Genomic DNA, 14,602 nt, shown 5'->3' on the forward strand with positions numbered 1-14,602 from the left:
CCATCCACTCTCTCCTCTCTGTACAGCTTTCTGCCACACATTAACCCTTAACATTTATATCCCCCTCCTCTTATTTCTCTCCTATGGTTTTTAATGTCTAATTTCACATATATCCCTCAATTTTTCTTATTTCCATCTTCTTTCTGTTTCTGATACTGCCAATTCCCTCTCTTTGATCTATGTATCTCAATAGGCCGCCCTCACTCTGACATTCTGGCGCTCAAGTGACGTATATGTGGGCTTATATGGGGGTACAGAGCTGCCTGACTATTATTTGGAGGTATACTGCTTATATGAGGGTACAGAGCTGCCTGACTACTATTTGGAGGCATACTGCTTATATGGGGGCACAGGGCTACCTGACTACTATTTGGGGCATGTATTGGTCAAACTGCTTATATGGGGGCACAGAGCTGCCTGAATACTATTTGGGGGCATGTATCGGGCATATTGCTTATATGGGGGCACAGGGCTGCCTGACTACTATTTGGAGGCATGTATTGGGCATACTGCTTATATGGGGGTACAGAGCTGCTTGACTATTATTTGGAGGCATACTACTTATATGGGGTACAGAGCTGCCTATTATTTGGAGGCATACTGCTTATATGGGGGTACAGAGCTGCCTGACTATTATTTGGAGGCATACTGCTTACATGGGAGTACAGAGCTGCCTGACTAATATTTAGAGGCATTCTGCTTATATGGGGGCACAGAGCTGCCTGACTACTATTTGGAGGCATGTATTGGGCATACTGCTTATATGGGGGCACAGGGCTACCTGACTACTATTTGGGGACATGTATTGGTCAAACTGCTTATATGGGGGCACAGAGCTGCCTGACTACTATTTGGGGGCATGTATCGGGCATACTACTTATATGGGGGCACAAAGGGGGCCTGACTACTATTTGGGGGGCATGTATTGGGCATACTGCTTACATTGGGGTACAGAGGGGTCTCTGTTAATGTGTGAAGTGATACAGATGAGGATTTGTATAGAGATGAGGAAGATGCTGCAGCAGCGAGGAGACAAAAATGTCTCTCTGGCAGATTCTGAGGAGCCGAGGTGTCACCAGAAGTCTGCATGATTTTTAAACCAGAAGAAAAGAAAAAGTGCCTGCAAAAGCATCACCTGCAATTCATACAGAGAAGACGCCTCCTGTGAGGTGTTACAGTTTGGCTCTATTCACATCAATGGAACTGGGTTGTAATACCACACACAACCTGAGAACTGGGATGGAGCTGTTAATAAAAGATAGTAGCCATGTTTCGGAATCCTGGATTATCCCTTTAAAAGGGTTGTCTAAAATTGGAAAAGAGCAGCTACTTTGTTGCAGAAACAGCACAACTGCAGGGACAGCAGCAGCCTCTGCCCTGTACGTGAACATATATAGTTAATGTTAGTATTGGTGCGGGGTGGAAGGTGGGGGCGCCAAAAGATGGTTTCGCACAGGGCGCCATCTACCCTAATGCCGGCCCTGCTACCCATGATGTACACTCTGCCAATGACTTACCTAATATCATCCATAATCCACACCTCCCATCTCCAGGACTTTACCCAAGCTGTAGCCCCTCCGCCTTTTCTTTCCAACCCTCTTCGTAAAGGCTGTAAGCTCTTGGGGGTAGGGACCTCACTCCTCATGTTTGACTCAACATGTGGATCTCTGCAATGTTTGACTTTGTCAATGCATGTATGTCCAGAACTGTAAAGTGCTGCAGAATATGTTGGTGCTATATAAATAAAATTATTTCATATTATTTTTTCTGTAGACTGATATGTGATCTTTGGTATTCAAAATACCAGTATTTATTTAAAAGAAGAAAAAAAACAACAAATGTAAAAATGTACACGTTTATTTTAAGTTAAAGTCATAAACAATGTATTATTTATACAGTGTTTGGTAGTAACAATCTGCTACAAGATATGGTCTCTTCCATTACCGTTAGGAAGTACTTGAATTTCTCTGCAAAAGTCATTTGACTTTTTCTAATTTATTGTTAGGCACAGTAACTGGTACTGAGCTGGTATAAGCTGTGCCGATTATGGGTTTCTTTCCTTTCTGAGTCCAGAATCCTCAGCTATCCTGGTGATATGGTTTTACACAATAATGCAGGATCCTTGAGGAAAGAATAGGACCCTAGGCAGGCATCCCTTGCTGCATCTCTGCGTATGTGTTATCGCCAAGTGAAACTCTGTTATGGCTTTGTGGTGGAATTTGCCCAAGTAGGGAAAGTGCCCAGGTCAAACATATAATATCCCCAACTGTTAATAGCCAATGTAATAACAAGGACTCCAATGATGTTCAGTAAGAATCCTGATTTTGCCTGCAATAATGACAGTGAGAAGATCATATATCGTAATATTTAAGAAGGTGTCTTTACACATCTCATTGCAAAATCACATCAGTCACATATAACACACTGCAGTGGTTAGACTATAGGAGTAGTGTCCCAAGCCAGTATTCAAAGTGCATAAAAAATTCAGCGCTTTCCAATTATCAAGTAGAATTTTTATTAATGTTGCAATAACGGCATAAGAGTAAACCTTTATCAGTATAATCCCCGAATTATCACATAAGGAGACTCATGTAGCAGGATAGAGAATGGCGAATGTATTACTAATATTTTTTAACCTTAACCTGTGTTAACCTTATATTTATATACTGATGTCTAATTTGCCTTATTTGCTACATAATGCATAATAATGCATTATAATTTGCATTATAATGTATAATGCATAATAATTAGAGATGAGCGAACTGGGTTTCTGGTTCAGGTTCGGGTCGATCCGAACCCGAACGTTCGGTATTTGATTAGCGGGGGCTGCTGAACTTGGATAAAGCTCTAAGGTTGTCTGGAAAACATGGATACAGCCAATGACTATATCCATGTTTTCCACATAGCCTTAGGGCTTTGTCCAAGTTCAGCAGCCACCGCTAATCAAATGCCGAAAGTTCGGGTTCGGTTCGACTTGAGCATGCTCGAGGTTCACTCATCTCTAATAATATTGCATTATAATGCATAATAATAATAATTATAATAATGCATAATAATTTATTGAGTATGGATTTTCATATGTGTTAATAAGTTCTATTGTTTTAACAGTAAAAATCCCAGGACCAGATTTCTGGTAAAGTTCCCATAGTTGATATTCCTCAGTTATCCTCCATTTCATCAGGTTTTGGTTTCTGGACATAATTTTGTAGTCAACTACACTAAATGTATATTATTTAAATTGAAATCAAAAGATTAATGGATTCTAAAAGAAGCCATCTATTATTATAATATTATCTTCTATCATCTATTGACTTTAGAAGTTCCCCATATTAGATACAATCCAGTTTTGGTTTACATTTGTTAAGCAGTTACAGAACATTAGGAAAAGCTCTATTAGTAATGCCTAAATAGCTGGTTAAAATATTTTTATGTTAGGATTTATGTGATTTTATGACTCTACAACATTCCTTATGGACACTCTGGTCCTTACTGTTGGATTCTACTGCCACCTAAAGGCACTTCTCTGTTAGTAGCAGTGATTTTCCCACTAATATCTGTCACAAATGTGTATACACAAGATTTCAAACATATAGTACATATAAATCAGATCTCACATAGACTGCATTAGAGATAAGTAAATTAACCATAAGTTTGGGTTAGGGCTTACTGTAAGTTCATCTCTAGTCTGCACACATCAGAAATCTCAGGATGAGAGTCAACCAGGAGAGGAGATACATACCATATCAACAACCTTGAGCTGCCCATATGAAAAAGCAATGGCGTTTGGTGGTGTGGCGACTGGTAACATGAATGCCAATGAGGCAGAAAGAGTGCATGGAAGCATTATGTATAATGGGTTCAGATATATTGCCTTTGCCTACAGGATAAATAAAAAGGTGTTTAAAGTTTTATAAATGATGTTAACAGAAACAGCTTGATACTCCTGACCACTAGGTGTCTCACTTCTCTGCAAGCTGCTGTTCACTGCCTGTTGTCAGGAGAGATCTGTTTATAGTAACAGCTAGATCAAGACAAATTACAGTAAGTAGGGCAGGACTTAGCATGTTCTATGTGCAGGACAGCGTAAAAACGCCAGTTCTTAGAAGGTGAATCAAAGCTTCCTTCTCATCTCTTACATCCTATTAAGCTCAGGACAGCTGTCCCTTGTGCATATACCATTGTCCACAGTGCTAGCTTGTCATTGGATTGTAAATCTCCTTAACTTCTTAGCAGCAGAGTGGCAGCTCGGTCCTTAGTGTAATACTTTCCTTACTGTGATGGTGCTGTTTATATCCTTTCTTCTCATGTAGGGCTTTATAAACCTAATACATTAGTAATGCCATCTCCCTCTCTATGCCATCTAGCACTGTGTAGTGTTTAAATAATCAACCCTGCACAATTCCAGCCTGTTCAGTTCAATGAATTTATTTTGAGCACTATTGGCATGGCGTAGCAGAGAGAAGTATGTGATTTGGTTGGCCAGAGAAGTATGGGAAAGAAAACCCATGTATATGTACTACTGGCAAACAGAGTATAGATCTGGAGCTCAATAACTGCACAGATAGCACTATAGTCTCTCTGTGACTGCCCTGAATCTAACAAAGCCATGCAAGTTTAAAAGAAAAAAAATGAACTTTTGAAATGACAGGTATGTTATGGACAGTATAATACTGATATGTAAATAGGCCAAAAAAGTTGTCGTAATAATTAAGTCAGAAATGAACCAGGTTCTCTTCAATATTTGGATACAGAATTCTTACCATAGATGCCAGGATGGGTAAGAAAAGTGTTGTTGTGGCCACATTACTGGTACATTCTGTAAATGTAGCAACCAGCAAGCACAATACCAGTGCAATGGCTACAGGAGGTATATTCTGCAGTGGGGTCAGTTTCTCTCCCAACCAAAGTGATAGTCCTGATTCCTAAAAGATTTGACAAGCAAATATTTTTTTTAACCCTTGTATTAGAACATATAAGGATTGTGACTAGAGATGAGTGAATCTCAAGCATGCTCGAGTCGATCCGGACCTGAACTTTCGACATTTGATTAGCGGTGGCTGCTGAACTTGGATAAAGCTCTAAGGCTATGTGGAAAACATGGATATAGTCATTGGCTGTATCCATGTTTTCCAGACAACCTTAGAGCTTTATCCAAGTTCAGCAGCCACAGCTAATCAAATGCCGATCGTTCAGGTTCGGATCAACTCGAACCCGAACCCAGTTCGCTCATCTCTAATTGTGACCAATATCTTATACATAATTATATGACCCAAAACTATAAAATACAAATGATTGAGACTGAAATGGTTGCATATGACAATAAAAACAAATCTGATGATGTTTCTATGGTTGCTTCTTGGAGAGACTTTTGGTAAAATATAAGAAACTGTCTATTGATCAGTTCATACAATACATATCCTTTTGGATTACCTTAAAGTGACACTGTCACCCCCTTTTGCATTATGACTTCTCTTTAAAGATGTAAAGGGTAAATTTAACAGTTTTCATACCTTATTTTATATCAAACATCATGGTGCTTGTTCCAGTAAAAAGTGATCTTTTATCATCTCTAGATTGGCAACTTATTATTAGTGCCACTTAGCCCCACCACAACACACAAGTTTGGTCATGACTAGTTATAATGTAAATTTATACACTTCTGTACTTAGGGTAGCTATCTTAAAGAAAATGTATCAGCAGGTACAAAGCTTTAAGATTTTTACATCAATAGACTGGCGGTGCTGGGGTCCTTTTTGTTTTTTACCCGCAGCCCAGTTGCCGCACACGGCGCTGATCTATTCTCAGTCATTGGCCTGGCCTGAGGCACTGGAGGCGGGACCACCCGCCTCCAGTGGGACGAAACTACTCTCCTCTGTGACGCAGCTCCATTAGAATCAGGGGAAGACAGAACGTCACACTGTGGGCAGGCGGGCGGGCCTTTCTCCAGTGCTTCAGGCCAGGCCGGTGACCAGAAATAGACTGGCGCTGTGCATGGGGAAAAAAAGCGCCTGTGCCAGTCTATTGGTGTAAAGATCTTAAAGCAATGCACCTGCTGGTACATTCGCATTAACTAAAAAAAAAAATCAATAGCCAAATATTAGGGCAATGTAAACTTAGGATTTATTTAAAGACCTATTAATGTTTTTAAAAGAGTATGCTGATCTGGACTATTATAGCATATCCATAGACTTAAATGAATGGTAGATGTGAGCCACACATCTATCTTGAGAAAAAGACACTTTGGGGGACATTCATCATTGTAAAAATGCGTATTTTTGTTGGCAGAAATGGCCAGATGCGAATAAATTTATTTGCAAATGGCCGTTTTGCGAATAAATATTCGCATCCGGCCATTTTCCGCATGGTACGCCAGAGGGTGCCGAGGGGGCGGACTCAGAGTCCGCTCAATGCATCATTTTGTTCGCAATAAAATAGTCAGGAGACCTACTCCAGCTCTGAGCTGGCGTAGGTATCCTGGCACGCGCACTCGCACACACAGGATTTATGTAGAGGCAGTGCTCCTCTACATAAATCTCTGTACTGTCGGAGCTGCGGGGACATTTTTAAGTCCGGCGCATTTTTAATGTCCCCCTATGTCTTGACTGATGTTTGATTCTCTTACCAATTACAAGGGAATGAAACAGTAATAAACTACTCAGCCAATCACTGATTGAGACAGGACAGCGCATCGGGCAGTGACTGGCTGAGGGAGCTGTCACTGCAGTGACAACTCCATATTGCTAGTGGTGGTGGCAGTGGTCAGCAGGTGACCTGGAGACACTGGGGGGATCATGGTGAGGTAAGTATAAGATGTTTATTATCTTGTATATAAGCGTAGCATTAAAAAATTATTTTAATGTGCCGGAGTACCCCTTTAATAACTGACCCCTTTAATAACTAGAGCAGCCCTAATGCATTTATTCTGCATAAAATATGTGATTAGGGGATGAGTCTTTGCTCGTTCCTCAGCTGATTGCAGGGGAAATGATCAGAAGCAAATTGGCCAATAAAAAGCCCATTAGTTCATAAATAGTCACTATTGTGTAAATTACATTACGTACCTATGCATAATTCTGCTGGTCTAAAGGTTGGTTTTAATTATCTGGATACTGTGTCATAAATGTTATCACAGAGAAGCTCATGAAAATAAACACCAATAAATATTTACGTATGTTGAGTCGTAAACATTGGGACGTAAAACACTTGAGTTATAAAGATGTTGATCTCTATTCTTGTAGACAGCAAGTTGTTCTTAAACACTGGTTGTCCCAGACTTTAAAGGGGTAGTGCGGCGGTAAAAAATTATTCACAGAATAACACACATTACAAAGTTATACAACTTTGTAATGTATATTATGTCTGTGAATGGCCCCCTTCCCCGTGTCCCACCACCCCCACCCGTGTACCCGGAAGTGTAGTGCATTATACATACCTGATCCGTGCCGACACGCGTCCGCCATCTTGTGCCAAACGTCATCTTCGGACGGCCGGGCCGAACACCTCCGATCTTCCTGAGTGCCGGCCGCGTCATCAGCCGTTTGGCACAAGATGGCGGACGCGTGTCGGCACGGATCAGGTATGTATAATGCACTACACTTCCGGGTACACGGGTGGGGGTGGTGGGACACGGGGAAGGGGGCCATTCACAGACATAACATACATTATAAAGTTGTATAACTTTGTAATGTGTGTTATTCTGTGAATAATTTTTTAGCGCCGCACTGCCCCTTTAATTGATGGCTTCTTTTCAAGGTATACATACATTTTAGTCAAAAGTTGGCCGGACCTGACAACTTTATTAAAGAATATTACTCATTATTCAATATTGCATATGAATTGCTTTACCAAAAGTCACATCTGATCAGTTATTAGATGTTTCATTGATGTGTCTTCTATACATAACTAGTTGAAGGAAGATAAACAGTATCAATGTAACGTGAGTCATAAACCCACAAATTGCTTGATAGTTTGTGCGTGAATTTAAGCGACTCTGTACCCACAATATGACCCCCCCCAAACCACTTGTACCTTCGGATAGCTGCTTTTAATCTAAGATCTGTCCTGTGGTCCGTTTGGCAGGTAATGCAGTTATTGTCCTAAAAAAATACTTTTAAATTTGAAGCCCGTGATAAACGGGAGTATCTGTGCCCTTACTTTGCACCACCCCTCCATCCCTCCTCCCCACCCTCTTCAGCATTAGGAATGCCACTAAAACATTTTCTCCATGCTGAACATTGCACAGGTCCTTAACGATCCAGTCCATGTGCCGGGCTGCCACAGGTGGGGAATAGGAGGCAATCTGCCTTGAGCATTCCTAATGATGAGGAGGAACGGGGAGGAGGGACGGAAGGGGTGGTGCTAAGTTAGGGCACAGATACTCCCGTTTGGCACAGGGCTTCAAGTTTAAAAGTGTATTTTTAGGACAATAACTGCATTACCTGCCGAACGGACCGCAGGACAGATCTTGGATTAAAAGCAGCTATCCGAAGGTACAAGCGGTGTGGGGGGGTCAGATTGTGGGTACAGAGGCACTTTAAAGTCATCATTGTTGCCTGACTGATAACATTGATTATATTGGTTGCACAAAAGACATAGTCAACCAACAAATAAGAATTTTCTAGTTCGTCATCTGATCGCTGTCAGAAGCAAGCATTTCTATGAGCGCAATAAGCAACCCATGTAAAAGGGCCTTAAGAGTAACAAATGCAATTGTAGCAAAACAAGAGATTTATCAAACTGGTGTAATATAGAATTAGCTCAGTTGCCCCTAGCAACCAATCAGATTCCACCTTTCATTTTCCAAAGAGTCTGTGAGGAATGAGAAGTGGAATCTGATTGGTTGCTAGGGGCAACTAAGGAAATTCTACTATAGGGTGCCTTTACATGTAACGGATCCGCAGCGGATTTCTCACAGCGAATTTGCAGCGAGATCCGCTGCGGATCCCTGTCCTGTACACTCTATGGGCAGATAAACTTTCAGCGGGATGGACATCCCGCTGTAAGTATGCCAGCAGCCCGCCCCGTTAACTCCCCCACCGCCGAAGCGTATATATCACCTTCTCCACGCTCCTGCTTGCTTCGGGGGTTCCCGGCACGTCCCGCTCAGCCAATCAGTGCGCTGCCTCGCCGCAGTGCACTGATTGGCTGAGCGGGATGTGAAGACGCCTGGAGCTCCGAAGCTAGCAGGAGCGGGGAGCAGGTGAAGTATACGCTCTGGCAGCGGGGGGTTACCGGGGCGGGCTGCTGATGTCCATCCCGCTGCGAGTTTGTCTGCCTATAAAGTGTACAGGGCAGGGAGCTGCAGCGGATCTCGCTATGAGAAATCCGCTGCGGATCCGTTACATGTTAAGGCACCCTTATACCGGTTTGATAAATCTCCCCCAAGGTCTCTGGAATTAGGAAACTTATGACATTTGCAACTTTCTGTTTTATCCACTCACTTGATATTTGGTCTTGACTTGAAGTCTTGGTGATTTTGTTACGTATGTGAATGCTGCCAAACCCTTTCAAATCTAAAAACCTTATCACTAACTAGCTATATCCTAATGTATAAACTGTTTCAGTCCAAGCTTCAGGGATATTCCAATCAAGTTCACTCACAGTATTTTAGCTCAGTATTTTAGCTCAGTATTTTGCAACCAAAACCAGGAGTGGACTGAAAACCCACACTGTAGAAACTGAGTCGATGGCAACCATTTAATGGCAAATAACGGCTACTGTTTTAAAACAATGACCATCATTTTGGAATAACAGCAATAATTTGCCATTAAATGGCGGCCATCCACTAAATTTCAACAGTGTGTGACCATAGCCTTTCTGTTTTTTTCAGTCTACTCCTGGTTTTGGTTGCAAAATACTGAGCAAAAATACTGTATAGGAACTTAGGGCCCTTTTACACAGAAAGATTATCTGACAGATTATCTGCCAAAGATTTGAAACCAAAGCCAGGAATGGATTTGAAAAGAGGAGAAATCTCAGGCTTTCCTGTATGACCTGATCTCTGTTTATAGTCTGTTCCTGGTTTTGGCTTCAAATCTTTGGCAGATAATCTGTCAGATAATCTTTCTGTGTAAAAGGGCCCTTAGCCTATAGGTGTTTGTCTTACCTCACTGCCTTTAGCCAGGGCGAATCCTCCTCCCAAAAGAATGACAATGTTCCAAGGCATCTTCTGGTTCACAGTCTGCCAGTCCAAAAGTGCTGGGGGTGGGCGAATTTTAACTTTATTATCTAGATTAAACACAGAAGTAAACATATTTGGTTCAACATATTAGGTTCATGGATGATAGCACTACACAAATATATTTCTATATAATCTATGTTTTCTTCATGAAGCATTGTGTTGATTTAGCCAAGTATTTTTACTGCTATTATTTTTATTCCTGTTGCTTATATGGTACAAACATATTCCAAAGGATAGAGTCATCATAACTCAGGCTTTGTTCACACAATGGTGTAGAATTATTATATCTTCTGCTCTGTGCTAGGAGCATCAATGGTTGATTATACAATTATGACTTCTAGTGGTGATTCTAATCAAGATGGGTGGGACTTATGCTAAGTTTACACAGAGCGATTATTGGCCCGATCACACGATTAACGATTTCAAAGTAACAATTTTTTTTTATAACGATCAGCGTTTAGACGGTACGATATATTGTACAGAAAAATGTAGCCCGCCCTCCCGCTCGCAGCTCGGCCCCCTTCTCATCCGCAGCCAGGCCCCACGGTCAACTGCAGCACATGCGCCGCCTGATCGCCACCCCCGCCGCTCCGATCACCACCCCCGCCGCTCCTATCGCCGCCACTCCGATCGCCCCCCGCTGCCGCTCCGATCGCCACCCCCGCTGCCGCCGCTCCGATCACCCCCCCGCCGCTCCGATCGCCCCCCCCGCCGCTCCGATCGCCCCCCCCCCCCGCCGACGCCACTCTGAACGCCACCCCCCCGCCGACGCCACTCCGTTCGCCACCCCGCCGCTCCGATCGCCACCCCTGCTGCTCCAATCACCCCCCGCTGCCGCTCCAATCGCCACCCCTGCCGCCACTCCGATCGCCAACCCCTCGATTTAAGAACATGTTAAAAGATCAAAATGACCGATTTCTCGTTCGATCGTTCGCCGTGTTTACACGAAACGATTAGCGGGCAAATTTTTGCGATAACAATCAAATTCGACCGATAATCGTACGTGTAAACGCGGCGAACGATCGAACGACGAGCGAGAAATCGTTCATTTTGATCTTTTAACATGTTCTTAAATCGTCGTGTGTCGTTCGCAAAAAATTCGCCGATCGTTCCGTGTAAACAGTCGTCGCGCGATAGTCCGGCCGCCCGCCGCCCGGCCCCCCGCTCATCCGCAGCCCCCTGCGCCGGCTCGATCGAACGTTATCGCGAAAATTCGCCCGATAATCGTTCCGTGTAAACTTTGCATTATGGTGCGTTTACACAGACAGATTTATCTGACAGATTTTGGAAGCCAAACCCAGGAATGGATTTGAAAGGAAGAAAAATCTAAGTCTTTCCTTTATGACCTGTTCGCTGTTCCTGGCTTTGGCTTCACAAATCTGTCAGATAAATCTCTCTGTGTAAATACACCATCAGATGGTAGATGGACCAAACAGCCATTGTAACCTCAATCCTAATTACAATTGTATCATTATTAGTGTTGAGGGAACTTGCCCAACGGTTTGGGTTCGGCACCGTTTTCTGAACCTGAAGTTCAGCATTTGACTCCCAAGCATTCCATTCAGTGTCCAAGAAAAGAAGAATAGCGGCACTTACCATCCACATGTAAAACAATCCTTTATTTCAAGGATTAACAGACCAAACAGCAAGTGCGTTCCACTAACAGAGCTACGACAGTTTCACGTTTCTGTGCTTCTTCTGGCTCTCAATTGAAACGTGAAATGGTTGTAGCTCTGTTAGTGGAATGCAATTGCTGTTTCATCTGTTATTCCCTAAAATAAAGCACAAAGCGTTTTACCCGTGGATGGTGAGTGCCACTACTATTCTTTTCTTGGACATTGAATGGTTGGGAGATTGTGTGACTAGGCGAAGCACCACCATGGTAACATAGGCCCCCGTAGCACACAAGTCCCAGAAGGTCTGACACTAATTATTACAGGTGAAGGTCCATCCAAAAGTCTTTAACAGGAATTTACTACAAGACATCCAGAACTTTGTACCAGGACACAGAATTTATAACAGAGGGAAAAAAACATTTAAAACTGTTTAAACATTTGCTACATTTTCTCTGGGCAAAGGTTTATCTCACATCTACATCTGAGGCCAGATACTGCCCTTTACAGCATAGTAATGTAGGTGTTTTTAGCAAGTAAGCATGTTTGTTATCTGCTTATACAGTAGAAGAGTCTGTCAACATTTATTAGCTATGATAACCATGATAAGTTTCAGGCTAGCACTATCCCTATCAATATTTCAGCAGAACTGGACACTATAATTTTACTTAAATTAAATTTACTAGACCTGTTGTACCCATGTTTTTTCAGGACTCCTGAGGGCAGCAACCAACTCTGGCAGTGCATCACAAGCCCCCATGCAGTGCCAAGGGGTGAGGGGCTGTAGGAAGGGGGGAGAAGGAGGGTAGTTATGCTGGTGTGAGCCATACCATGGAGAAAGACCACATCTGCCAGAGCAGGCCCTGGGCCCCACTGCCGCACAGGCCCTGTAGCAGTTGCGTGGTCTGCCTCCATGGTAGCTATGCCACTAAGCTTCTCCTTTTGAAGTTTAATTCAGTGACAGGTATGTTTTAAATTAGTCCTATTTATTTGAATGGTGCTGGGTTGCAGTATTTTTACAGTACCTGAATAGGATTGACATTGTGCAAGAAATAATTTATCCCAGTGGTCGAAAGCCTGCTGATCAAAGAGTTATGATGTATCCTGATGATATGCAATAATTTGCTAAGATTAGGGAACACTTTAAAATATATTCTAAGGATATGTCTTGTAAGTATTTTGATTGGGAAATCTGTGCTGTTAGTGTACATGTACGCTCACCTTGACTAGCAGATGATTTATTGATACTACAACTATCTTGGTATGATTATGCCATCTCTTATCTGTCTTTCAATATGAACGATGACCTCTGAGCTAAGTTGTATAACTCATTTTCTATCAGGTACATCTAAAGAATGGTTTTTAAGTAGTGGAAAAGTTTACTTTAATTGCAGTTTTCAGATGAACCACTCCTGACAGGTTTATTTTAGTAAATTCTTACACTAGCCATGAAAAGCATATTCTAAACATCTTCTCTTATATTGTACCATTTAATACACTTTGACTAAATAAACTATTTTGCTTGTCAATAGGGTGTGCCCTTACACAGTCTGGTAACTTTGATTGGATACAGGATTTAGGACCACATGCCACTGACATGGGAATAACCCACTGGTCAATTTATTTTAAGAAAGAAGAATATAGCTATTGCAGTGTTCTTAAAAAAGATCCCCCAGGTTTACTTCATGAGGAACGCAAGTATGTCTTAACCAGTCAGCTAAATAGAGCTGTAAGGTTTTATTAGGGGATGTTCATACCAGGAAAAAAGCGTGTAGGTTATAATGTGGAACCCAAGCAGATTTCTGCATCAAAAAACCAAATGGTTTCCTCATTACATTGATTTTAATGGAAGACATCGTACAATGCAGAAAGGGAAAACGCACAAAAATTTCAGTCGGAGGCCACACGGCAGACTCCACTTGAAGTTCCGCCTGTCCCATTCACCCAATATACAAAACCATTTTATACCAATATAAAAATGTTTTGCCTAATTAAAAAAATAGTCAAAATATTGAAAAAAAACACAATGTAATAACTTCACAAAAAACTAGTCCACATCGGCCATCTGCTGCAGTTATTGTCACTGCAAGAGTGAGTGCCGTGTTATTTATCACAATTCATAAAGTAGTATTTCTGAGATTTACTGTACCTGCCTGCTCCTGGCCTTTACATGATGGTAACACAGCAGGAAATAGAAACATCATGAGAGATACAAACACAGCAACGGTTGCATCAGTGACATACCTGAAAAACATGAAGAAAAAGGAGTCTTATACTTTGGCCATAGGCATTTGTGAATGTGAAACACCATAAAATGGAATGGCAGTATACATGATTTATATGATGATTTATGATATGATTTATATATCATATAATGAGACATTTTATTTGGTCATTTTGAGACTTTGTATATAACCCCTGTGGCATTCAGTAAAGATGTTCATGTATGCAATAAATATTCCCAGCCACAAAATCTTTTATTTGTTCCTCTTTATGGAACAAATTTATCTCATACAATCATTATTGTATAAGATACTCTGACTTATATTTGCTGTTCAAGGCATTTAGATAAATAGGATATATTTAAAAAAAAAATGTTCTGGGGTCCGATTAGTACCCCTGCAATGAAACTGATCTGAAGAATCAGTTGTGCAGTTGGAGACTTTTTGAAGGTTGCAGGGACAGATCTGCTCGATGTTTGATATAGACCAAACCGGTCGAAACCTCACTTCCTGTTTGTACTTATACTGAAAGCCTGTCATAAAAGCCTTGAAACCTATTCTTCTACTGTGGATGCTGTTGAACTTTA

At 41.7% G+C, this 14,602-nt stretch overlaps 1 protein-coding gene across 1 annotated transcript in view; it reads right to left on the minus strand.

Annotated features, from left to right (window-relative positions):
- Positions 1-1,841: 1,841 nt before the first annotated feature.
- The window catches only part of SLC13A2 (solute carrier family 13 member 2), a 35,859-nt gene continuing 23,098 nt past the window's right edge, over positions 1,842-14,602 (minus strand). The window contains exons 8-12 of the mRNA XM_069945821.1: positions 13,943-14,037; positions 10,106-10,227; positions 4,761-4,922; positions 3,740-3,877; positions 1,842-2,328 (exon numbers count right to left, since the gene is read on the minus strand). Of these exons, the coding sequence (XP_069801922.1) occupies positions 2,200-2,328; positions 3,740-3,877; positions 4,761-4,922; positions 10,106-10,227; positions 13,943-14,037 (646 nt within the window). The 3' untranslated portion in view covers positions 1,842-2,199. The remainder of the gene's footprint in view (positions 2,329-3,739; positions 3,878-4,760; positions 4,923-10,105; positions 10,228-13,942; positions 14,038-14,602) is intronic.

This window comes from Dendropsophus ebraccatus, chromosome 11 (genome assembly GCF_027789765.1).
Source record: "Dendropsophus ebraccatus isolate aDenEbr1 chromosome 11, aDenEbr1.pat, whole genome shotgun sequence".
NCBI classification, from domain to species: domain Eukaryota; kingdom Metazoa; phylum Chordata; class Amphibia; order Anura; family Hylidae; genus Dendropsophus; species Dendropsophus ebraccatus.